This window comes from Podarcis erhardii (genome assembly GCF_964252035.2).
Source record: "Podarcis erhardii genome assembly, chromosome: 2".
NCBI classification, from domain to species: Eukaryota; Metazoa; Chordata; class Lepidosauria; order Squamata; family Lacertidae; genus Podarcis; species Podarcis erhardii.
In genome coordinates this window covers 38681421-38708092 of record NC_138498.1, presented here as the reverse complement: position 1 = coordinate 38708092, position 26672 = coordinate 38681421, and the positions used below count along the sequence as shown (strand labels likewise).

At 39.8% G+C, this 26672-nt stretch overlaps 1 protein-coding gene across 2 annotated transcripts in view; it reads left to right on the top strand.

The window, feature by feature from the left end:
* The window catches only part of OGFOD3 (2-oxoglutarate and iron dependent oxygenase domain containing 3), a 47170-nt gene extending 23500 nt beyond the window's left edge, over positions 1–23670 (top strand). For both annotated transcript variants that reach the window (XM_081850899.1, XM_081850898.1), the window contains exons 7-9: positions 6922–7075; positions 12065–12188; positions 22699–23670. In XM_081850899.1, coding sequence (XP_081707025.1) covers positions 6922–7075; positions 12065–12188; positions 22699–22835 — 415 coding nt within the window. In that variant the 3' untranslated portion in view covers positions 22836–23670. The remainder of the gene's footprint in view (positions 1–6921; positions 7076–12064; positions 12189–22698) is intronic.
* The last annotated feature ends 3002 nt before the right edge of the window (positions 23671–26672 follow it).

Here is a 26672-nt window from a genome sequence, read left to right as displayed (position 1 = left end):
GGATTAAGAACTTTACCTCAGGATGAGAACAGAAATTGTGTGCCGTTAGCATAGCAGCAGCGGAAGGCCCCATTAGCTAAAGTGGTACCTCAGGTAAAGAACGATTTCAGGTTAAGAACGGACCTTGAGAACGAATTAAGTTCGTAACCAGAGGTACCACTGTACAACTTTAATTGTGTGGATGAGAACAATTTGTAATGTGTCTCTTAGAAGAGGTGTGTCTAAATGCAGCATGATACTTGAACTGCTGATGAGATATATTGCTTGTTAGATGGCTAAGAAGACTGCTTAACAGTCAAACATACCCTTCAATAGTGTAGGAAAAAGAGGCATGTGGCACTGGCTGCATTTCATAGAAATTGGTAGCTCAGCCTTTATTAAATCAAAGGTTAAACTCCCATTAACCTATGCAATCCAAAATAAAAAAATTTCTTCCAGTAGCACCTTAAAGACCAACTAAGTTAGTTCTTGGTATGAGCGTATCTGAAGAAGTGTGCATGCACACGAAAGCTCATACCAAGAACTAACTTAGTTGGTCTTTAAGGTGCTACTGGAAGAATTTTTTTTATTTTGTTTTGACTATGGCAGACCAACACGGCTACCTATCTGTAACTGGAACTATGCAATCCAGATCACATCTCTAAGATTTAGGCACTTTCTTCTATTTCCTAACCAAAATCATGTTAATATATTGTCATATTTTACTCGTAGCTGCCTTTCTCCTGCCTCCCTCATTTGTGGTACCACTTCTAAAACAAGTGGAAAGGCCCCAACTTTCTTAAGAACTCTGCTTGCAAGAAAAATTGTTCTACTCCTTTCAGCAGTCTAGTTCTTAGTTCTACATGCATTAACCCTTCTCAGGCATATGTGACCAAAATAGGATGTTTTATTCTAAATGTGAGCTCACTGGAATGCCTTCTGCATTGTACAACGGTATCTGTACTTCTCTACCCTATCATATTAGCTCTGTTCATTGACAAAGGACGGAGACAATTCAACCACTCTTGACATCTACAGGGTGCCATTAAAAAGAAGAAGCTAGCAATGTTAAATTTATTGTGGATTTGTCCAATGGATTTAAGAATTTAGAATAAAAAATCAGGAGTGAGGGTCAGCACTATTCATGGTCTTTCATACTGAGGTGGGAGAGTGGCAGTTTTACTCCGGGGGGGGGGAGAGACTTCCGGGTTAGCGCCATCGACTAATGGCGGATTCCCTCCGAGCTCCGCAGGATCGGGTCTTGCGGGTCCTCGGGTCCTGCGGAGGGAATCGGCTCCGCAGGATCGGGTCTTGCCGCAGCGGCGACGCGGGGACCCTTAAAAATCACAGGCGCAGAAGCCTGTGAGCGTGGTGACTCGGTGGGCACCATTTGCGCCCCCCCGATCTGCGAAGGAGCCTTTTTAAAGGCTCCGGAACAGGGACGGGGTGCGGCGCGGTGCTGAGAGTAGACTGCTTCTTCTGCGGAGTGAAGCCGCAAGCCATTGTCGGAGAGCGCTGACTTTTTTCTTTGAAAAATTGGACTCTAAAGCAACAACCCGTGAGTAGTATGGAAATTGGAATTTAAAAGAAATTTATGATGAATTAGGAACGAGCGGGGAAGGTTTAAAAAGGAAGTCCGCCCCCCCCTTTGTAAATAATTCAAAGCAAAGGACCTGCTAACTAAGGTCGAGAGAATTTATTGTGGATTTGTCCAATGTATTTAAGAATTTAGAATAAAAAATCAGGAGTGAGGGTCAGCACTATTCATGGTCTTTCATACTGAGGTGGGAGAGTGGCAGTTTTACTCCGGGGGGGGGGAGACTTCCGGGTTAGCGCCATTGACTAATGGTGGATTCCCTCCGAGCTCCGGAGGGAATCGGCTCCGCAGGATCGGGTCTTGCCGCGGCGGCGACGCGGGGACCCTTAAAAATCACAGGCGCAGAAGCCTGTGAGCGTGGTGACTCGGCGGGCACCATTTGCGCCCCCCTGATCTGCGAAGGAGCCTTTTTAAAGGCTCCGGAACGGGGACGGGGTGCGGCGCGGTGCTGAGAGTAGACTGCTTCTTCTGCGGAGTGAAGCCGCAAGCCATTGTCGGAGAGCGCTGACTTTTTTCTTTGAAAAATTGGACTCTAAAGCAACAACCCGTGAGTAGTATGGAAATTGGAATTTAAAAGAAATTTTTGATGAATTAGGAACGAGCGGGGAAGGTTTAAAAAGGAAGTCCGCCCCCCCCTTTGTAAATAATTCAAAGCAAAGGACCTGCTAACTAAGGTCGAGAGAATCTTTTCTTTTTTTTTTGTAAAAGATTTTAACTTCACGGTTTGACTTTACAAGAAATCTTACTGGAGGATAAAGAACTAATTTTGGGAGCTGAAGTGTCACCCCCCCGGACCCGGGAGAGTTCCGCAAGAGAGCCTGTTGATGAAATACTGAAGAGTTTGACAGCTGTCAAGTTAGCTGTCAAGAGGGAAAAAGAGAACTTTGTTGCTGTTGATTCTGCTGGTTATATTTGTTACAATTTGTTGAAAATAAGGAAGGGCTGATACAAACTAACTTGATTTTTGGATTTGAGCTGAAAGGAACATTAAAGAAACAAAATCCCCCTAGAGGGGGTTTAGGGACATTACAAGAATGGCTGGAGGAGGGAAAATCCAGGCGGAATTGGACAGAGTATTTGTTCTCTTGGGAAAGTTACAAGGATTTGAAACAGGAAGCCTATTCAATTGGACAAATAGAGAAACCTAAGAGCTTTGAAAATATGGAGAAGGAAACATATGTTGCCCCTGAAGAAAAGGAAGGAGGAGCTGTAATTTTGCAGATGTTAAAGGAGAGCTGTAATTTGAGGCTGACATGATGGCAACAAAGCAAAATAAAAACTTGATGTGGAAAGCCTGGCCTGAATTGGAGACTGGAAAATTGAGAGATCTCCTTATGTGGAGATCTGAAGACCGAAGGATTACAAATTTGATTAAGGCGGAAGTTGGAGCTTTGGGGACATTTGGACTTGAAAGGAGTATGAAACAAGATTTGGAATACCCCATAGGCTTTATTTTTAAGTATGGAGGTCTGGCTGGAAGAAACATAGATCCTGTTGGGCCGGAGCCTCTTCGAGATTTGGGGTTTAACATTAAGGACTATCAAAAAGACTGGCAGAGAGGAACTGAGAGAGATTTAAGAGCCTCGGATGTGAGATCTCCAGGCTAATACTATATTGAGACTGATGGACACTTGCTGGGGACTGAAACCGGGAAAGGGGTGGGTGGAATTTGGGAATCCAAAGGGTATACAATTATAATTCGTTCTGTTTTTATATTGTTTTGCTATTGGTATGAAAATTGGGAAAGTCGTGGAAGGGAAGTTTGGTCGACATTAGGAAAAATGCTTAAGAATGAGTACTGATGTATAAGTATTGATGTTTAAGTTTGGACAAGTTAAAACTGGTCTCTAAAATGGTCTAAATTAAATGAAGATAAGGTTTGCAAAAATAAATTAAGGAAATGGAAGAAAGAGAAAAAGTAAAATAATAACATGTTAAAATAAATTATTAAGTAAAGTTGAGAAATAAGTAATAAGGATTTGCTGAGCTAATAATTTAAATTGGAATACAAGAAGGGGAGGTGTGAGGAGGTCTGAGAAACAAGTTAAAGGGAAATAAGCAATTGAAATTCTATGTGTTTTTAATTGTTTTTAAGTTTTGTATTTTTGTCATTTTTTTTGTTTACTTTTGTTTTTGTTTTGTTATTGAAAATCCTAATAAATATTCATTAAAAAAAAAAGTTTTACTCCGGGGGGGGGGGGTGAGGGCAGATGACAGAGCAGAGGTTTCCTAGACTAGTTCCCAGTTAAATTGCTGTGGTTAGCAGAAAGCCAGAAACCTATCTTCACCAGCCCTTCCTGTTTACTGTAGACAGCCACTGTCTCTGCTCATTCTAGTTATCCAGCTTGGACCTCTGCCTTTGTGTTTCATGGGACTTGTGTATTTTGTGGTGGTGGTGTGATATTTAACAGAAACAAAACTACCATTATTGAATCTAGACCAGGCATAGGCAAACTCAGCCCTCCAGATGTTTTGGGACTACAACTCCCATCATCCCTGACCACTGGTCCTGTTAGCTAGGGATGATGGGGGTTGTAGTCCTAAAACATCTGGAGGGCCGAGTTTGCCTATGCCTGATCTAGACTCTGTAGCAGAGAAAATGTTTGTCTGCCAGAGAAAACCTGCAGGCTTTCTCTGCTGAATCTTCTTTTCCCAATGGCAACACTTTTCTCCCAGTGTCTTGCATACCTTAAGGTTTATGCTAAACACACTCTTCATCATGACTTACTTGTGTTAAGCTATGAAGGACTTAAAAAAACAAACTCACAAAAATAACACCTTGTTGAGGGCTCATTAAGAAGCAGCACTGCTGAGCATTCCAGGCATTTTCTGGCAGCAAAGTAGTGCTGACATTCCGAACTAGTGAATGTGTATTTTAAACTCTGTTAAAACAGCAGCTGCTTGTGGTGATGAAATATAGTTTGACTTCTCTCTTGTGTTATGCTCAAGGTGGGTAATGCTTGCACTGGTTATAGTATTGTGCTGCTTCACATAGTAAGGAGGAGGGATGCTTTTGGTTTAAAATCAACCACTTTAATGAATTCAGTGTAATTATTTAGGGCGTTACTCAGCTAAGTTTTATTCAGAGTAGATCCATTGAAATAAATGAAGACAATGCTATTAGATACCTTAATTTCAATGAGACTACTTGAAATGTTGTTGAATACCACCCTTTGCTTGCAGCGCATGGTTTGGTTTTTTTTTTTACATTATCAAAAGCTACATTTTAGTATATCTGATGCAATAAAAGGTTTATACTTTGAATAGCTGGAAAAATCATAACATCAAAATCATGGGTTGATATTAAAATACATTTTCATCATATCAAATGAAAATGGTTTGCATTAAGGAGTGCCATTTCATTATAGATATAATGAGAAGTATTGCATAGAGCGCAGGATAAATTCTAAAAAGGAGTTCTCAATACAATACAGCCGGTGGATTGGTCTGCAGAATGATAGCTCAAGGGAACAGCAGCAAAAGAGGCTTGTTGTCTACCTGAATGGCTGGATTGATTTTTCAGAGACAGACAGTGCACACAGAAGCTGTCGTCACCGAGCAAGATTTCAAAATGAGCTGCAACACTTATTGAAATAAAATGCCTGAGACTTTAAAAAACTGATTTGCTTGGGTAAAAATAGCTTTCCTTCTGAATGAACTTCCATTTTCCTTGGCTGGTAGACCTAAGAAATAGGAAAGTGGCATTTTGGTGACAGATGGAAACCGTATTACTATAATAACTCATGTGCAGCTTGGAAGCTGGCCATATTTCCTGCTAGGTCCTGTTATTCCCACCAGGTATGCTGGCCGAAAATATCTTCAGGAAGTCTTTCTGTCTTGCTTCGAAAAAATATGCAAGCTAAGTAGTACCAGCATAAACCAGCTCAATAAGATGAGCCTTGCACTTTTCTGAAGGTCATCACATCAGGGTACCTGTACAGCAGGTATAGCAAGCTGCGCATGTGCAAATATGTGGGTCTACTGCACTGGCTATTTGCTTCTAAATTTCTCACTGATGGAAATTTAGGACAGTCAGAAGCAGCATTTTTGCTTATCTTTTTTCCAGTAAAGAGACAGCTTGCCAGATAACCAGGTACAGAGCCTTGCTGGGCTTAAGTCTATTAAAAGGCAGTATATTCTTCTTTCCTTTGATCTGCTGAATCTAATGTTATCCCAGTAATAGGCATTAGGAAGTCACCATCTTTATCTTCAAGGCCATAATACGGTACATCTAGAGATTGTAAGTAGTGTGATGGAGATTATGCGTTGAAATATTTTAGTTGATATTTTAGATTGTAAAATGCTATTTTATCTATTGATTTGTTTTACCTTGTGAGCTTATAGCCGAATAAAGTATTATCTATCTATCTATCTATCTATCTATCTATCTATCTATCTATCTATCTATGCAGGCATTAGGAAGAGGTATTCTTTTTGCAACCTGAGCTCTTTAATGTAGAGCAACTTCTCTACCTATTTTGAATGAAACTCTTCTACTAGCTTATCCAGTGCAGAGTGATTTAATGTAGGCACGCAGATGAACTGCCACATGTGCAATCAGGTCAGGAAGGCCAGAGAATATTTCCAAAGGTGGCTGAGCAAGTGACAGTGCAGCTAGAAAAGCAGTTTAGTCTGTTTCTGAGTGATGAGTTGCTCAGTCAGAGGATCTCAACCAGAGTCTGCTGCTTTGTTAGGGCCAGATGGGAGCCTCTTGGTTCCTTGCGTCACCTGATGCTGGGTGGGCTGGAATTTGTAGTATCACTGTTTGGCCATAGAGTGGTGGTTCTGTAGCATAGCTGAGAGCAGGTCAGCAATCCCTGTGGAGTGCCCTCCCATCAGAAGTCAGGGAGATCAGTAAATATACAACCTTTAGAAGACATCTGAAGGCAGCCGTGTATAGGGAAGTTTTTAATGTTTAATGTTTTATTATGTTTTTGTATGCGCTGGAAGCTGCCCAGAGTGGCTGGGGCAACCTAGTCAGATATTTTGTTGCAGGACCCAGCTTCACTTTTCTCAGGAGTCCTCATGTCAGTATAGACAATAATGTTGTTTGATGGCTGAGTACTAATCAGAAAGTCCGATTCTGATCTTGCCTCTGCTGAGGACTCACTAGGTGATTTTGTGCAGGCCACACACTCTCAGCTCACCATTTGCAATACATAATATTAGTGGACTGCATCACACAGAGTTGTGGTTTTTTTTAAGGATTCCTGAAAATATTTACGTGAAGCATTTTGAAAACGCTGTATAAATGCTTAAGCATTATTATAGAAAGAAAATACTGTTGAGTCCTATGCCATTGTACAGCCTCCCAGTCACTTAAGATGCTGTTTTCTCCTTTGCAGTGATGTGAGGCAGAGAATCCAACAAAAAATAGCTCTCACTTTTGGTATCAGCTCCTCTTCCATGTATTTGACGAAGCCAACCTTCTTCTCTAGAATAAACAACTCAGAAGCCAAGACAGCTCATGATGAATACTGGCACCCACATATTGATAAGGTAAGTGGGTTTTTCCCCTTCTACTCCAATAACCCTTCATATCTGTTCTTTAATTATAGTGTGCTATTGTCTTAGTAAATGTAGACACTAGAACAGTAATTACTGCATTACTACAGCAAGTTATTGTGATTAATACTTCAGTTCCAAGTATGTTTACATAGAAATAAGTCTCACTGAGTTTAACTCCTGAGTAAATGTGTATAGGATCTAAATTGCTAAATTGTTAATTCCATTTTCCAGTTGATAAACTTAGCAAATTAATTCTTTAGCAGAGATTTGAACCCAAGTGTTCCTTGTCCAAATCATATATTCTTCCTGCCCACATTGGTCTTGCTTGTCTGGTTTGTTTCATACATTTTGCTGGATTTTCATAATCCTTCCAGAATAGAATCTACTAGATAAACTCAGATTGCTGTATCACATGGATTTCAACATTTGTAACTCTTTGTCCTCCATTAGCAGTAAGATTGGGGGAAAAACCCCTTTTTAGCTTTTTATGTTTCTGTATAGTGGGGACTGTAAATTTGTGTAATACATGAGCAGTTAAGGCTTACCATACTTGGTCGTCTGTGGCTGTAGCTGTAAAAACAAGCAAGCAAAAGGGCCAAAACAGAAACTGAAAGATAACAGGCCAACAGTCGAACTGTTTTGTACTTATGTAAGAACTTCCAGGAAAATAAATTACAGCTACAAGAAATCTTGAAACTTAGGCATGTATGTTTGTGTACAGAACATGCACCCCGATTTAGTATTTGCAAAATGTTGCTCCTCCTTTGAATAACACCAGTGTTTATAAACTTCCTTGTCTTTAAAGTGATTTTATTGGGTTTATATTTTACAACTGTGTGAAAGTATCTTTCTAAGCAGTGTTAAATCCTTAGAAAAGTTAACTGTTTCTACAGGTACTGGATTTTCTCTCCTGAATTTTTTTTTTCATGTTGTGAAAAATTAATCAGGGTGCATCACTTTAACACAGTGATGGTGAACCTTTGGCTTTCCAGATGCTTTTTGGACAATGACTTCCATAATCCTTGACGGTTGGCCACATTAGCTGGGACTGATGTGTGTTGGAGCCAAACAACCTTTGGGGAGCCAAGAGTTCCCCATTCCTGCTTTTTTTAGCACAATAGTTGTGTTAGACAGTCTAGCAGCAGAAATTTAGTGACTGGCGTATCTCTGTTTTTCTTTTGAATGATGCAGTCACTGCGTGTTGTTGAGTCACCTTTCCTTTTTTAAAAATAGTTTTTATTAAATTTTCCATTATACAAATTTGCCTTATCAAATAATTTTCACAAATTTTGACTTTTTGGACTTCCATCAGCTTCTCTGCCAATCACCCATATTTTTCCATTTTTACACATTTTCTAAATTTAATATTGCATTTTTAAATTACCCTTACTGTCCTATTTCTGTTTGACAATACTCCTCTCACTTTCACAAAGCCTCTTTAAATCCCACTAGCGTTATTTGTTCGTCACATATACTTTTCAGATATTCTGCAAATTTTCCCCAATCCTTGATGAACTTGTGGTCCCGTTGATATCTTATCTTCCCGGTTAGTTTATCCAGTTCTGCATAGTCTATGAGTTTCATCCTCCATTCTTCAAGAGTCTGTAGTTCCTCCTGTTTCCATTTTTGGGCCATTCTTGCTGCTGTTACTGCGTATTGGAAAAGTTTATAATCACTTCTATTTATCCCTCTTCCTGTTATTCCTAACAGAAAGGCTTCTGGTTTCTTTACAAATGTATATTTCAACATCTTCTTCAACTCATTATATATCATTTCCCAGAAACCCTTCACTTTCTTACACTCCCACCACATATGATAAAATGATCCTTCTTTTTCTTTACATAATAATTAATTAATTATTATTAATTATGTGATCCAATTCTCTCTCATATTAATTTTCTTTACACTCATAACCTCTAATGGAGACAACCAGTGTGGGACTTTAGGTTCTAATACATTTTTATACCTATCCCATATTTCAATTAAAGATCTCCGGAAGATATGATTCTCAAAACCCTTATGACTTTTCTTCTTCTCCAGCCATAAATACGAGTGCCATCCAAATCTGTTATCAAATCCTTCTAGATCTAACAATTTGTTATTTTTTAATTTTATCCATGCCTTCAACCAACAGAGACAAGATGCTTCATAATATAATTTCAAGTCTGGCAGGGCAAAGCCTCCTCTTTCCTTCGCATCTGTTAATAACTTAAATTGTATTCTTGGCTTTTTACCCTGCCAGATATATCTTGAAATTACTCTTCCACTCTTTAAAAATCATAGTCCCTTTGATTATAGGAATAATTTGAAATAAGAATAACATATTTGGGAGTACACTCATCTTGATCGTTGAGATTCTACCCCAAAAAGAGAGTTTCATCCTTCCCCATAGCTCCAGATCATTTTTAATTCCATTCCACACCGGTATATAATTATTTTGGAATAAATCAATATTTTTTGAAGTCAACCATATTCCCAAGTATTTTACCTTCTTTGCCACTTCAATTCCTGTTTCTTGTTGCATTATTTCTTTTACATTATGGTCCACATTTTTTACAATTGCTTTAGTTTTTTTCTTATTTAATATAAACCCAGCCACCTTACCAAATTGATCAATCTCCTCCAGCACTTCATTTAAACTTTTTAATGGATCTTCTATCGTTATTACCAGATCATCAGCAAAGGCTTTAACTTTATATTCATTCTGACCTACTGTCACCCCTTTTATTAATTCATTTTGTCTAATTGAACTCAGAAGGACTTCCAGGACCATTATAAATAGTAGTGGAGAAAGAGGACATCCCTGTCTTGTACCTTTCAATATCTTCACTTCTTCCGTAATTACATTGTTCACTATCAGTTTTGCTCTCTGTTCTGTATAAATCGCTCTTATTCCATTATAAAAATCTTTTCCTACCTCCATATATTCTAAATTCTTTAACATAAATTCCCAAGATATGTTATCAAAGGCCTTTTCTGCATCTACAAACATCAATATAGCTTGCTTCTCATTCCTAGCAGTCAGATATTCCAAAGTATTAATTATATTTCTCACATTATCTTTCATCTGTCTGCCAGGAAGAAAACCTGCTTGATCTTCATGAATAAATTCTTGCAATATCTTTTTCAATCTTTTTGCTAATATTCCCGTAAAGATTTTATAATCAGTATTCAACAATGAAATCGGCTTGTAATTCTTAACTAGTGTTAAATCGGAATCTTGCTTGGAAATAAATGTAATAAAGGCTTCTTTCCACGTTTCCGGAATGTCCTTTTCCTTCAAAATATTTTGTTGAGTCACTTTTCCATCTGTTGGAGCCCTAGACAGATAGAAAATGTGTCTCCCACTTTTCCTGTTTTTCCTCCCCACGCTGTCTGTCCCTTTGCTCCACCAAATAAATAACATAGCAGAGTAATCCCAAAAAGCATATGCTGGTTTATGGAATCCACCCCCCCCCATGAATTTTCAAGTTAGCCTTTCAAATCTCCCTTGATTTTCACCTGAGGAACTTATTTCTTCTGTGTTTCCCTCCCAGAATTGTGTGGTGGTATCTTGGCAACGCTAAATATATTTCCTGGTATTTGTTTTTAAAGGTTAGGGTTAGGACTCGGGGAATTGGGGGTTTTGGTATAGAATTCTAAATCCTGACATGAATGAAAATTCTTGTTTATTTTGTGGGTGAGGCTCTAGCACAGGCATAGGCAAACTCAGCCCTCCAGATGTTTTGAGACTACAATTCCCATCATCCCTGACCACTGGTCCTGTTAGCTAGGGATGATGGGAGTTGTAGTCCTAAAACATCTGGAGGGCCGAGTTTGCCTATGCCTGCTCTAGCAAATTAACAAAACATTATTTTACATTGCATCAGCCACGTTCAAAAGGTCCTCTCATATCTGAAATATGAAACTGTGACCTATGCTGAAGTAAAAATCAATTTCTAAGGGAAACATTCTGTTGTTTGCTCAGAATTCCATTTAAAGTGCTCCAATAACATTGAATAATACAGCATTTTATAAGAGGTTGCCAACCATGACCTATAGGGAAAATGTTGCAGGGGATTTGAAAGGCGTCATTTCAGATGGCACAATGAATGGATTTTCTTCCTTGGGACGATTTCAAGCTTGCTTTAACAGTAATTGTAAATACAGTTCGCCCACTCTGTTGCAGTTAGTAAATGCTTGTCAAATGGGGAAAGTGTTTATCAGATCAAAAGAATAATAAGCAATGTTGCAAAAATGAAGTAGTAAAAGGACAGGAATGCACAAATTCTTTGTGGGGACCAGGGGAATTGAGTGTTGCTGATATCCCAATACTTGTAAAAGAAATGTCACAAAATGAAACTTTCTGATTTAAAATATTGGAAAAAGGAAGTGAAAATTAGGTACCTTTTGGATCTATATCTGCTATACGAAGGTACATTTCCTAGTTGCGTTTATTTTAGTTCTGTTTGGCTGAGGTATTGACATGGGGCCAGCATGATGCAGAAAATTCCACATAGCGTAAGTGATTTGGCTAGATAACAGTCTGAGACCCTGCTATATAGCTGCACAGTTCTAGGATTCTAGATATGTCTCCACAGGGGTGTGAGAGCTCAAAGTCGTATCCATTTCTTCTGAGAGATGCAGTCCAACAGAGTTGGACAAGATTGGTTCTCAAGAAATAGATATCTACAAATATTTATTTATTTACAAATACAATTACAAACCAGTTTGAGATGTTCTTCGCCTTAAGTTGTTGTTTAAGTATAATATCCCTAGAAGAACTTTTGTCTGTTTTGCAAGCGTTTTAGTCTTGTTTTAAATTTATTTGTGTGGTCCCCCCCCCCCAATTTAAACACTTTTTAATAAGAGTAAATTGCCTGGTTGTTAAAAGGCAATTAATAAATCAGTGGTGATGATGATAACTCCCAAGATCCTCAAACTTGCACAGAGAAACCCCTATGGGACTGGATATTTTTATTTGATGGTTTTATTTCCTAGGTGACCTACGGCTCTTTTGACTACACGTCGTTGCTTTACCTCTCAGACTACACAGAAGACTTTGGAGGAGGACGGTTTGTCTTTATGGATGAAGGGGCAAACAGGACTGTAGAACCCCGAGCAGGTTAGAGTTATCTTCACTGTATAACTACCAGTAGTTCATACTTGAATCTTACATATGTTACACTCACATAACCTATATATTTGGTTGTTTCCGCTCTGAGCTGTTTATCCAAGGATTTCACCAGCAATATCTGCTGAGCATCTGTTTTGGTGCCTTTGATTATGGTTCACTCTTTAGAAATATGGCGCTAATTTGGTGATAGGAGGCTCAAGTCCTTATTTTTTGTCTTTGCAAGGGTAAATGTGGGGCGGTTATCTCATCAATTGCTACTTTTTGTAAAATGCCATTGAGAGTGGTAGTGGAAGAGAAGCAGTCTAAGATGCTACAGAAAATTTATGAAGATGGTATTCCAAGAAATATTGTACATCAAGTGTGATTGCTGAATGTGCAGCTGTGGAGGAAAATGTTGACTCCTTCCCAGCTGTTAAACCCCTCAAAAAGCTTTGTCTAATGCCAGTGAAGGGTGTTGTGTACAGGCAGGGTGGGTGGGTGGGTGGGTGGGGTGAGGTGGTAATGGATGGAACTCTGCAGGCACATGCCTGCTTCCAGGATTGTGTTGGCGATCCCATGAGCTGGCCAAACTATTTTGTGAAAGCTGTTGCCTAAGTACACACAAGGTCTTTCCAAAGAATACTGCTGTTCCCTCTAGTCCCCTGGAAACAATACTCACATCCTTCAAGAGCACCAGCTTTTGTGTCCTGTTCATCCCATTGATGACTCATGTTTATATAGCACATTTTTCTGTTTCAGAGGTTATCTGTAAGTGTTCTTGTATAGACAGACATTAACACTAATCTTTTATCTGCACATTTCGCTATTCATTCCACCAGCAAAGCTTCTGTCCTTGGTGAGTTTAATCGCTTTTGTAAGCTGAATGCTTCTGCTCATTCACTTCATTTTGTCCTTTTAGTCTACATGTTTAAATAGTTATTTAAACTTACAGTAATAACAAGTTCTTCTCCGCTGTTGGAAGGAAAACTGGAAAAGGCTATGTCAACACGCAAAAACTGGTGCATTGACTGTTGGTTAAAGCTTGGTGCCGATACTGCTAAGGTTGCAGGTTTGATCCCCGTATGGGACAGCTGCCTATTCCTGCATTGCAGGGGGGTGGACTAGATGATCCTCAGGGTTCCTTCCATCTCTACAATTCTGCGATTCTATATAGGTAAGACAATCCCAACATCACATATTTTGTGTAGTCTTTTGAAAGGTACTATAGAAATGGAAAATAGAAAAGTAAATTGAACCAACTTCTGTCTTGATTAAAATAGCAGTTGAACAAAATGAGATTTGTTTCTAAAGCACTTTCTATCATTTTAAAGCAAATTCTTTTTTATGGTTTAACAATACATCTGAACCAGCCCCATAAGTCTCTAGTGCTCACTTGTTCAAAGTAAACTGGATCCTGTAGTGCTGTTCCTCATGATCTACAGGGAATATTTAATGCTGAAGTCAGTGGGCTTTAACAGAGGTCCCCAAATCTCAACCTGGCTTACTAGCTAAGCCTTTTTGTCCTCACTGCCAACCACTGGGCTTTTCTAAGTCCCCTGGCTTGTGTGGCGGGCTTGAGGGAGCACCAGGGCAGAGATTTTTCTTTATTTGCACTCTGTTAAGGAGAAGGTGGCACTGTGGTCTAAACCACTGAGCCTAGTGCTTGCCGATCAGAAGGTCGGCAGTTTGAATCCCCGCGACGGGGTGAGCTCCTGTTGCTCGGTCCCTGCTCCTGCCAACCTAGCTGTCTGAAAGCACATCAAATGCAAGTAGATAAATAGGTGCCGCTCCGGTGGGAAGGTAAATGGCGTTTCCGTGTGCTGCTATGGTTTCACCAGAAGCGGCTTAGTCATGCTGGCCACATGACCCAGAAAAACTGTCTGCGGACAAACACCAGCTTCCTTGGCCAGTAAAGCGAGATGAGCGCCGCAACCCCAGAGTCGTTCATGACTGGACTTAACTGTCAGGGGTCCTTTACCTTTACCTTTAAGGAGAAGGCAAGAAACAGAAGTCTAACCATGATGGCTATGCTTTACCTTCACAATTGGAAGCAGCAATGCTTCTGAATACCAGTTGCTTGAAACCACAGGAGGGAATAATGCTCTTGTGCTCATATTTTGCTTGCTGGGTTTCCCGCATTCGTATGGTTGGCTACTGTGAGAGCACAATGCTGAATTAGATGGGTCCAGCAGCCTACCCTTTGGTTCTCCAAGCTGCTATACAAATGAAAGGAAACTCTGCCTTTTTTTCCAAACACCACAGGATTTTCTAAACCTTCTGTGTTTTGCCTGGCCAAGATGTTCCAAGTAGGGCAATGACCTTATGGGCTGCAAATTTGAATCCTTTTTCTTGCAGGTGGTTCTTGCACACCTAGATATGCAGCAAAAGGGCATTCTTGCAAAACCATTCCAGATGGCTGTACTCTCAAATTAATTTTCTGCAAGGCATTTCAAGGGAGACATACCTTAATGTATTGAAGAGCTCAGCCATGCATACTTAGGTTAACAGCACTGCGGAGGCTGCCCATCGATGGCAGTAGAATGAGCCTGTAACTAGGATGAGGTTGTTATCTGAAGTGGGGGAAATGAAATGGGAAGGGGAGGCTGCAAGGAAGAAGACAAGGTGGAGGACTCTTAATTTTTTTTCTGCGGCATGGGAGTGAAGAGACTTTGGGTAATTAGTCTGATCTTTTGACACCCTGACCTTTGCTGGATACAACTACTTCTGTCAGTGATTATGGTTCCTATAGAAATAGAAACTTGCTTCTGATTACCGTATTTTTTGCTCTATATTTTTTGCTCTATAAATTTTTTGCTCTATAATTTTTGCTCTATTTTTCCCTCCTAAAAAATAAGGGGAAATGTGTGTGCATCTTATGGAGCAAATGCAGGCTGCGCAGCTATCCCAGAAGCCAGAACAGCAAGAGGGATTGCTGCTTTCACTGCACAGCGATCCCTCTTGTTGTTCTGGCTTCTGAGATTCAGAATATATTTTTTTTCTTGTTTCCCTCCTCCAAAAACTAGGTGCGTCTTATGGTCTGGTGCGTCTTATAGAGTGAAAAATACGGTAATTAGGTCTTTGGATTCAGAACAGTTTTTTAAACGATGTAAATAGTTCTTTCACTGCTTTTCCACCAGGATAACATGCCAGTGTGGGAGTTGAGTAAAATCACAATGGTGCTTCCCTAATGATCTTCAGGATTTGTTCTGTTTCTTCGGAAGGAATACTAAAATAGGATTACTGAAATGCCAGTTAGTCAAAAGAGATTCTTGTGGCAAGGTGGTCTACTGAAATAATGGGCTTTTGCTGCCCAGGAGTTTTGCTGCCCAGCAGTTTTGTCAGGTGCAGCCATTTAAACTAGGGCACAAACTGAGAAATTTTCTCCGGTTTGAATTTTAATCCAAGCTGGAGCAGACTTCAGCAGCTTCCAGTGCTCCTTTCAGCTGAGCACTTCTGAACCCATGGAGCTAATTTCTGGGTCTGAATCCAGCTTCAACATTCTAAAGTTCAGTGACTGTGACCTCTTGTTGTTGTTGGGTTCTCTATAGACAGTTTAAAATTAGTTTAAGAACACAGAAGTAGAGTTTGATTCATTGTCTTATGTGGTGCAAGATTTATTGAATTATTTTTTCAGGAATAGAAAGTACTTATGCAAATACAGTGGTGCCCCGCAAGACGAACGCCTCGCAAGACGGAAAACCCGCTAGACGAAAGGATTTTCTGTTTTGGAGGCGCTTCGCTAAACGAATTTCTCTATGGGGTTGCTTCGCAAGACGAAAAAATCTTGCGAGTTCCCGCGGTTTCCCCCCCGCTTTTTTTTTGCCCTTTCCCTAAGCGCTAAGCCGCTTATCAGCTGTTCCGCTGATAAGCCGCTTCTCAGCTGATTGCTAAAAGCCGCTAGACCGCTAATAGCGCTAATCCGCTAAGCTGTCAATGGGCTTGCTTCGCAAGACGAAAAAACCGCTAGACGAAGAGAATTGCGGAACGGATTCTTTTCGTCTTGCGAGGCACCACTGTATAATTGGATTAATTAAACTCGTCCTGCATAGTACATATTGGATATGTTTCAATACTCTTTCTCCCAGTAGTGTGAATAATAGTTTTGAGTTAGCTTGTGGCTTATGAAGAAGTATCTGTAAATACACATGTCTTACATATGTTTATCGGCTTTGAATTTCAGGGATATGTACATATCCATTGTTTACATCTGCTATATTACTGCTGATGAAATCAGTAGGCTTCCCTCTGATAGACACCAGTGTTACTTTTGACTGACATGTTTTTGAGAGTGAACTATATACATTTTATCAAATATAGAACTTTACCTGCTTGTTGTAATAATAGGCTGTATCCAATAAATCCATCCTGTTAGCTGAAGAACTTGCATCTGTGCAATGAGACTTCCTCTCCCTGTGCCTCACCAAACAGTTCTGGGGTTCCCCCAACCCCTGAAGCTGGTGGGTGGGATGCAGGGAGAGATGGGAAAGAAAGGTTTTTTGCACAGATGGAATTCTTTGTGCAGATGGAATTACTTTGGTGGATGACTTTACAAACAAAAAGGCAAGGGATTTCCTTAGTAGATACATTTGAGTGGTTGCAAAATAACTACCATGATATGTATTTGTGGCTTTCAGTAAACCAAACCAACCATTGTGGAATGTAGTTCTTGGGAAGTTGGTAATATTTTTTTGAAACCCGCTTGACCCTAATATACAGGGCTTGGAGCTAGGTGCAAATTTGTGAAATTGTGGTTCATTGTCTTGATATTTTTTTCAGTTCAGTTGTGATTGATTCATTAGAAGGTTAAAAACATGTTTTAGAATAATTATAGGCAATAAAAGAACCATGCAAATTAAAAACTAATTATTTTTAATAATACAACTGATTTAGTTCTTTTATGGGCATTAGCAGTATTCATGTGGATGACACATTTCTTAAACTTTTAAGAGATCTCTAATTAAAATACATTGAAATTAGGACAATGTAATAGTTACTTAAAAGCCCAGCTCTAGGAATATTATAAGAACCTGGTGGAATGAAGATGTACTTCGCATATTGAATATTCACATATTCCTATTAAAAGAAGCTCTTCTGGTACCCACTTTGTTGTTTTGAATTATTTTAAGTTGCTGTGAGTTAATTAGATACGGTACTTATACTATGCTATTTTGTGGTTTGTGTTAATAGGTTTTATAGTATTTGTACTTTTAACTATTTCATAATTGACTGGTGAAGGGCAGGAGTAAGCAAGCACATGCAAAATTTGGGAAGTGATGAATTGAAGAGACTTGGATTAATCAGTGATTTTAGATATCTGGCATCAGCACCAATTCCACTTGCATGTGATGTGGGCAATTAGGAGTATTGAAAAAACCTGGATATTTGTATATTGTAGCAATTGTATACAGAACGGTGTGTATGTTTTTTGTTTGTGAATTGCTTCATAAGCTTTCACTTATCCTTAATTTCTGATACTTTCCTTGGGTGTAGGATTTGAACATTTTGTTACAAAGACAGGTGTCTAGTTCAGAATAATACACAAGGTATTCTTACTTCACTGTTCTCTCAAGCAATCTGCAGTTGCAACATTTTCTTCTGCAGACGTTTCTGCTGTTATTTTAAAAAAGTAAGATCTTTGAGTAGTGGTTTGCATTCAAGTTCTCTGGAATACCCTGTGGATTTAAAATTGAAAGAACTGGGGGCTGCGTGTTAACCTGAATGTGATGTTTGGAGTTTGTTAGCTCAAAAGCTTCTGGTGAATACTCCGAAATGGATATACGTGAACTAATATGAACCCTGAATGTGTCTATATTTTGTTACACACATTTTCCTGTATTCTCTTCCTTGAAAGCAAAAATACACTTTCTAAAATAAAAAGCAGGTACTATTGTGTCAAAGTGCAATGGCCAGGAATTATTTGTAAAGATTTGGCAATATGGGAAAGAACACAATAATGGCCTCTCTCTCAGAAGGGTGTTTGGAAGGGTTTTGTAGCAGACACTGGACTCAATCTGATTAAGTTAGTTATGCTTTATAGAACTAAAGTTTGTTGCTACTAATTTGACCCATTGATTTCAGTGGGATTTATGTGCAACTAACTTTTGTTAATTACCATGGATAGGCATTAGTGTTGCTTTTTGTCGGTACTTTGGCACCATTGACAGTTAGCCTACAGCTTGTAAATGCAGTCAAGTGAGGAACTCGGAAGCCTTTGTATTAATCTGCTAAAAGCTATTCCGGACTTGTACAATACTTCACACTGGCCTGTTGCTGATACCAATACAAGAAGCACTTTTACCACTTTGAAATTCAGTTTGCCAGAAAGGTAGCTGCATGTTTTACTAACCAGCTGCGTTGCGTGGGACGCAACGGTTTTTTCCCCATAACAGTGCCAGCCTTATTGCGCAGTTTTTCCCCCATAACAGTGCCAGCCTTATTGAATCCAGCATCTTTTACAAAACTTTAGTCACTAGAAGGGAGTAGAAGATTACAAACCATACCAGCATGTTTAGAGAAGTCCAATGTGTATTTTACCACAGATACCGTAGCATGCTGTGAAGTGTCTACACACTGTAGTCCTAAACTAGTTTTACAGTCATCCTTCTCAGCAGGGCATTGTAGTTTTGTAAGACGATAGACATTACTTATTATCAGCACTTGATCAAATAAGACATTTCCCATGGTTATGGAGAAGCTATGGCTGTTACAGTGTGTGTGTATGTGCTAAAGTTATCATTATAGTTGAATTAGATGTTGTTATCCTGGGAGGAAGAACTGTGTATAGATCTGACAAAGTGGCCTTCCTCCAGCTGTTCAGTTTCCCTTCTTTAATGCTTGTGGTTTCAAAGCACCAACTGATAATTCTCCTTAGGATGTTTGATAATAAAGCAGCATTTTTGCCTTTCAAGCTCACATCTTAGGAAAGCCACATCTTAGCACTGCTTCATGCAAAATCCATTAAGTTATATTATAGGTAAACTCATAATAATAAACAACAGTATATCTTACCCTTTTCAAGTTTGTAGCTTTGTTGTGCTTTGAAGCAACCACATATTATGATGAATTCTCCAGAGTGATAATGATCTAGTAGCTTTCTTGGTAAATATTTATCAGCCAGAAGTGACAAGAAGACCTTCAGCTTGTTTTGATATTATTTTTTTTAGGACTGCCTGTATAATCCTTCACAGCTACAGGCAAAAATGAAAATGGTGGCTGCAGAATCTAGTTTTGCACTCTGTCATTTCTGTTTGCGACCACCCAATTATGACCAGATGCATGATTTCATTGCATATTTTATTAAATTTGATTAGCTTTGGAATTTTGGTCTTAAAAACAAACCTTTGATTGCTTCATTATGGAGGATCTTTTTTTAAGTATGCTGCACAGGCTTGCTATCAAAGTATCTGAAATTCAACTCCATGTATAAGGGAGGCCCTTGGGCCTTTTAATAGGGATGTAGCAGGGTCAATGTTAGTGGGTGTGCTTCCTCCTGCCATTACTGTGGAGTGACAGGAAAGCTTGCTTTTGTAATGAAAAATGGTTAAGGAGAAAGTCTGGGGGAGGGAGCCTTCATCTTCCCTCCCATCAGCTGACTGGGGCTGATGGAAGCTGGAGCCCAAGAACATGGGTTATCTGAATATTGGAATGCACAATTTGATTATCTGCCTCATTAATCAAAAAATAACCAAGGCTTACCAGCTGAAACATCACAATGTCCAAGATTCAAAATAAGCTGCATGCTTAGAGGTGGTGTGTGGGGTGGGGAGCTTACTAATTCCATTTGCAACAACAAATTGCACCCATTTGTGTTGTCCTGGTAATTTCAAAATAATGAGGCTTTTATTGGGCTAGAGGCAAGACATTGGGGGGTTCTTTGGAGGTTGCCTGCTTCTTATTTGTTTTGGTGTATTTGGTGTATTTGTTTGGTGTATTTGTTTTGGTGCTTCTTATTTGTTTTGGTGCATTCTTACCTGTCCAGAGGCAGGGTGATAGTGGTTCTGAGCATCACCAGCGTTTTTTGTTGTTAAAATGGGTTATTTGTGTTGTCTATGGCAGTTCTCCAGATGTGGCCCCGAGGCCCAAAAAAGGTTGGAGACCTCTGCTATAATAAATGGCGTGATAGAGAGAAAGGGAATAAGGCACCTCACTGCTAATTGTGTTTGCAATTATGTTTTAAGGAGCTACAGGAGTCCTGTGGGGTTTCTGTATCAGCTACCAAGTTTGAAGCCAAATTGCCTTTTCTTACACATTAGCAACACACTTTTGTCCTCAAGCAATCATTCAGTTTCTATAGTGATTGTAAATATTCATTTTGGCCTGCTTGAGGTGTTGGTGGATCCTTTCGTTTCTGACCCTGCAAAAATGGGATCCGAGCCATATGCCGAAAATCTTCCAAACTTTAATGTATCTTAAAGTATGAATTAGCAGAAAGTAAAGCTGCTTGCTTGTCGCACCTTCCCCAAAGACAAGGAACATTCATAAACCATTTGTGGGTTTATATTCTGATTTTATCATGTGAACCGCCCTGAGACCTGTGGGTAATAATAGTAATAATAATAATAATAATAATAATAATAATAATAATAATAATAACTCATGTTCCGTATAAAAGCTGCTGTTCTTGAATAAACACATTTTAAAAAAATAAATAAATTGAAGTATTGCACTGAAATCTTGTTTAGTATAATATAGGCATTATACTTTGTGTGTTAGTAAGCATTTTATAGTTAGGGAATTGTTATTTTGGAATGTGAATAAGACCTTAAGAGTGTAGTTAATAAAGCCCTGGCATAAACTGTTTTGAAGCAATGAAAGAATAGCTGGACATTTTACAAGTAGCATGGCAGAGAGCACTTCTTAAAACCAGATACTCGTGCTGCAGTCATGCAACTTCAGCCATATGAGAGTTCCCCCAGCCCTTTGTTGCCTAGGAAAGAGATTTTCCTTGCTTAAGCAGCTCCAGACATCTGCCCTTGTTCTAAGAGTCAGTAAAAAGCTGGCCACTACTCAGCACAACATTCATTTGGGCAAATGCTTATGCCACTCTTAAGTACCTGGAAAGCCCAATATGCCTTGTTCCACCTACCTCACCCATATAGTCCTCCTTCCCAGTTGGCAATGTTTGTATCCGTTGGTGAAGAAAGTAAACTAACAGATAATTTAGAAACCTGCAATTCTTCTGAAATTACAAATTCTGTCACCGTTCAGGCATTTGTTTCTTGTGGGTTGATTGTCTGAAACCAAAAATGGCAACAACATCCTGAGTTCAAACATGCCAGCTCTTTATTTTTTGTGGTTGCTGGGTTTTTCCAAATAGTAGATGGAACTAAAATCCTTGAATGTGCATTCAAAAATTCACTGTATTAGCAACATGTTGTACAGAAAGATTTGGCCCTACTGACTCTGAACAGTTAACTTTGCTTAAACAGCCAGGTGTGAAATCCACTTTCAGATGTTGGCTGTGCACTTCCGCAATTTTTAAAAGAAACTCAAACACTGTGCATTTTAATTGGCAAAATTGGGCACCTGAGAAGGTTCTGCTATGAAAGTGCATGTGCTCTGTGCTCGCTTGCCTACGTGCAGAAATGTTTTCAGCTCAGGGGGAATTTGGTGTATAAACCTAATTATGGCCTCAGCACTCACGACAGCTTTCCTGTTTATTTATATTTCAGTCTTTAAAAGTGTTGGGTTGCTCAGCGGAGGAGCTAATGGGGGAACTCGTGCAGAGCAAGCTCCTCTGGGTTTTCTCACAATGTGTCGTCAGTTCAGTAGCTGGCTTGAGTTGTGGCTGGTGCACCAGTGCTGGCAGCAGCCTTTATCTTTCTGCGCTTCCCTTTTAGGATGATGTTCGTGCTCTCATGAGATGACACACAAGAGGGGTGGGGTGCATCCCATAGCAATGGGGCCTTTTGTCTGCCTCGCCATGACTGTGAGCTATGCAGTAGGCTAGGGCAGATTCTTTATTTTACTGGGCCCTTTGATCAAATAAACAAGCTCTTTAGACATACCGTATAGTGCACACTTCTGGGTTTTCTTACTGCAAGCTTGGTCACTCATTTGGTAGAGAGGGGTGGTATTTCTTACCGAAACGGCTGTCAAACAGCTTTGGTCTGTAGAACTCAAGAATGATCGAAAATAGCCAAGCCAAAAATCTCATTTTCTGACAGCCGGGGTTTGACTGTTACTAGTAATCTGCATAGCAGCAGCATCCACTAGACCTTGTGCTCCATGGCAGCTGTGTTACTGCATGCCTCTGCCCTCTAGAACAAAGTATGGTTATATGGAAATAAATAAATCCATTAAATAAAGCAGTCTTTCATATTGCGGTCTGTCTATGTGCATCTTAAGTAGCATGATCTTGTTCTTTGGGGACCAGGTACCATGCTTTCGGATAGCATTCAAATCTTGAATCTGTAGATGTCCCAGGGTAGGCATGGGATAGCAGTATCCTAAGTACTGGCCACTGGGCAAACAGCATGCATCCTTTCGCTCTCCTGACTGTACGTTCTTCTCTTTGCAGGCCGGGTTTCCTTCTTCACTTCTGGCTCCGAGAACCTCCATCATGTGGAAAAGGTCCACTGGGGCACCCGTTACGCCATCACCATTTCCTTCACCTGCAATCCGGACCACGGTATCGGGGATCCTGTTTTAACATAATGGGACAAGTGGCTAGATGGATTGACAACAAAAGCCCTGTGCAGAAGATGGGGGGGGAGTTTTAACTTCACCTGTAAATTCCCCTCCACAGATCCTTCTAAACTTTATTTAATGTGAGCCGTTTTCTCACACTCATCTCCCTCTTAAGTGTTGCAAACAGTGCCTTAGGGATCACCTTTCTAAGTCTCCTGTAACCATTTTGCTTTTTGCAAGGTAATAGTCATAAACTGCCCCCCCTCACCCCACACATTTAAGGGCACGTCAGAATTCAGAGACTGCAGAACATGCCACATGCACTGTCATTCCTCTAACACCGAAGATCAAAATGTAGTCACTTCAAATATTCCCTTCGGTTGTTGCTCTCAAAAGCACTATTTGGGGAGTCCCGTGGAATAGTTTGTGGGCAGATAAACACTCAGGAACATGTTGTGAAGGAAGACTTTTCTAATAAACCTGTTGAGCTTTGTTGCCCTCCCCACCTATCCCCCACCCCTCCTTTCTTCTGTTATATGTAAATTCTGGAAAATAAGTGAGGCATTCAATATACAGTCTTGAGCATTCACACATTTATACACACTAGAGTACCATGCTTCAAATTCTATGTACATATAACCCAGAACTACAGAATTTTATGGACATTATCCATGTGTCAAGTGTTGTTTTTCTTTAATGTTACTGCAATGTTTCTCCTTGGAAACAAAACATGTGCTTTGACTACTGGAATGGACTGTTCTGTGCAAAACTGTATGTGAACTGAGAGATGGCTTCAAATGGTCAGATAGGAGGAGAATACTCAAGTGATCTCAGGATCCATTAAAGTTTGCTTTGTTATGAACTCTTTGCCTTTGTCGTACTAGTTATTCACCTACCAAAGTGAGTCTGAAATAATTTCATAGCTAATCTAGGGCTGTCATCCCTAGCTAGCAGGACCCATGGTCAGGGATGATAGTTGTTGTCTAATAATAGCTGGAGATCCAAGTTTAAGAAATCCTGCAGGGCTTCAAAAATAATGAGCCATGTTTTCTTTAGGTAAAATTGAAATTGGATGAACTTTAGGAAAACTCTATCTAGGATAGGCAAAAAAAAAATTGATTCAAGAGTTTTGTACAATTGTGAAAATGTACTTTAATCAAATTGTGTAAGAAAATGTTAAGTTGGAAACATCACTGGGTAACCAGTCACTTTGCATGCCGTTTTAGCACAGAGGACACAAACTTCTTACATCACACAGATTTCCAAGTAATGAAGTAGCAAGCCCTAGTGGGCTACATTCCATTCATCTTCTACAAGATGGATGAAAAAGGGAGCAGTATAACCAACTCTGTGCCCAGTCAGAAATAACAGCACATAAAGCACCTGTCCTAAGTGTTGAAGAATAGATGTTCTAAGAGACCTGAAATCATAACCGCCTCCTTGGATAAGCACAAGGCTTTCATCTAAAAGAACTACTGGGGTGAATAAAAGAGATGGGGAAGCGGTTTTTAGGTTCACTGACTTGGAGTGACCCATCTCCTGTCAAGCCTGGGGAGGGCATAGAGTGATGACAGATAGGCATCCTCCTGTTGCCGAACCCCCCTTTGACCAGCAAACTATGGTGATCATACAATGATACACAATATTTTCCACCAGCACTCTCCCACCCAGAATTTCCTTGAACTCCAAGCTCAAGATAGGCATTAATAAAGGGTGCTATTGCCAGAAAGGGCTCTAGAATGTGGGGTATGTTTTGCCAGGCATTTCACATAAAATAATCCACAATACAACCCATGTGGTAGTCTTTGTCATGGTTCTGTGTAAAACTGCATTTTAAGTATTCACAGAGGTAAAATGTACATTAAGATTTGTTATTCGTCATCTGAATAACTTTCTTTTGAAAAATGAAAATGCGATTCACCAGTATACAGGGTGCGGAAGTAGGGAAACTTTTCAATGTGCTTGTAGGAGACTTGTAGCAAGTTACTCAGTGTGTTCTGTTTGCAGCAGAAAAGAAAGAGAGAAGAACCTCTTTTCAGTGAAAAGCATCAGAAAAGAAACTTAACTGGGGAAGAAGAGGAGAAGAGTGTAATAATCCTGAAACATGTTGGATAGGCTTCTAAATTTAAAATCAAGTCTTCTTTGGCATTCTTTGGAATATTTACCTCCTGCTCTAAGTTGCCTTTCAGCAAGACACCCAAGTACCAGCGAAATATTTACTATTTTGAGCTGAATGCTTCTCATTTTCTACTGGGTTCAGGACTTAGCTTTTCATATACCCATGTGCCCTATATTATAAAATTGTTTTCTAAATAGATTTTAATTTGCTTCAACAACAACAGCAAACACTGGTGTCGTGTCATTACCATTATCTATTCCAGATGGTATAAATTCCATGGGCACACATAAAAATCATAATCAACTTGCTCAAAATTTGTGTGCCGTTTAGATGTTCCTCTTAACACTTAACTGATGCTTCACAGCACACAGACCCAGTGGAGGAAACAAACGTGTTTCTTCCTCACCAACCAATTTGTTCCTTGAAATTAAGAGGAGGGTTCTTTTTAGCATTAAAGAGGTTCTGTTTTCATGTAGATTAAAAATGGCTTAACTTGAGTGGGTCACAAAAAACAACAACAGTGAAATGAAACACTGATGATTAGAACTGCTTTTAATAGCATGATCTAACTAATGCTTTGTAACCCTTAAGACTGATATTGAAGTTAGGGGGGAGGACCCAAGCCTGCTGCTGGGCCATTTATGATGGCATGTTAACATATACAGAGTGCAACAGTAAGAGGATAACTTAATTTATGCCAGAATCCCTGCAGGCTAGTGGTGGCTGTATCGCAGCGGAATGTAAGTTCAGCTTTGGAATAAAAGTGCAAGAAATGCTGATGTCTCAAGCTATTTATTTTAAGAACTGGCTAAACATGGCAGCTAGCTGGCAATAATGATTTCGTGGGTGACACTTGAACTCACTCTAATTCCGCTTGTGAAAGCAGCCGGCTTGATTGCTTATTTTGGTTGAAGGAAGCTGAAATCCATTTTTTATTGATGTCGCTATGCCAGGCCAGCATCTTCCGCTGTAGCCCAAGAGGCTTTTCTTGTTGCAAGCAGCCAAACCTCCCAGCTACAAAACTGCAGCAAGTTAGCAAAGCCAAACTTTTCATGCCAAGCTAATTCATTACAGGAAACCCATCGAAGGAAATACCCACCTACCCACCCACCAGGGGAGCCCAGCTATAGAAGCTTAACATGTCCAAACTGAGCATTTTGCCCACTGTACTTCCAAGTACAATAGGGAATACCTGAGGGCCAAAAGCAGCAGGGAAGTTGAGGGCAACCTAGAACCGAGAGGCATTTTTAAAAGCATTTTGTAAGCCACCCTAGGAACCTGTTGCAGGGTGGAAATGTAAATAAAACATTGCACATTTATGTTTCTGTTCTGTTCATATATAGTGGTACCTCGGGTTACATACACTTCAGGTTACAGACTCCGATAACCCAGAAATAGTACCTCGGGTTAAGAACTTTGCTTCAGGATGAGAACAGAAATCGTGCTCTGGCGGCACAGCAGCAGCAGGAGGCCCCATTTGCTAAAGTGGTGCTTCAGGTTAAGGACAGTTTCAGGTTAAGAACGGACCTCCGGAACAAATTAAGTACTTAACCCGAGGTACCACTGTACAAATGTGAGAAGGGTGGGTTGCCTAATTTTTGTAACAGAAGGTATGCATGGGTGAGCGAAGCTTCACTTTCTCTCTCTCTTTCGCCCCTGTCCCTTTTCACCGTAGGGAGTTTTCTCCTGGTACAGAACAGCAGTGAGCCAGGCTTGGAAGAAAAGTCTGAAGCAATGGGAGACAT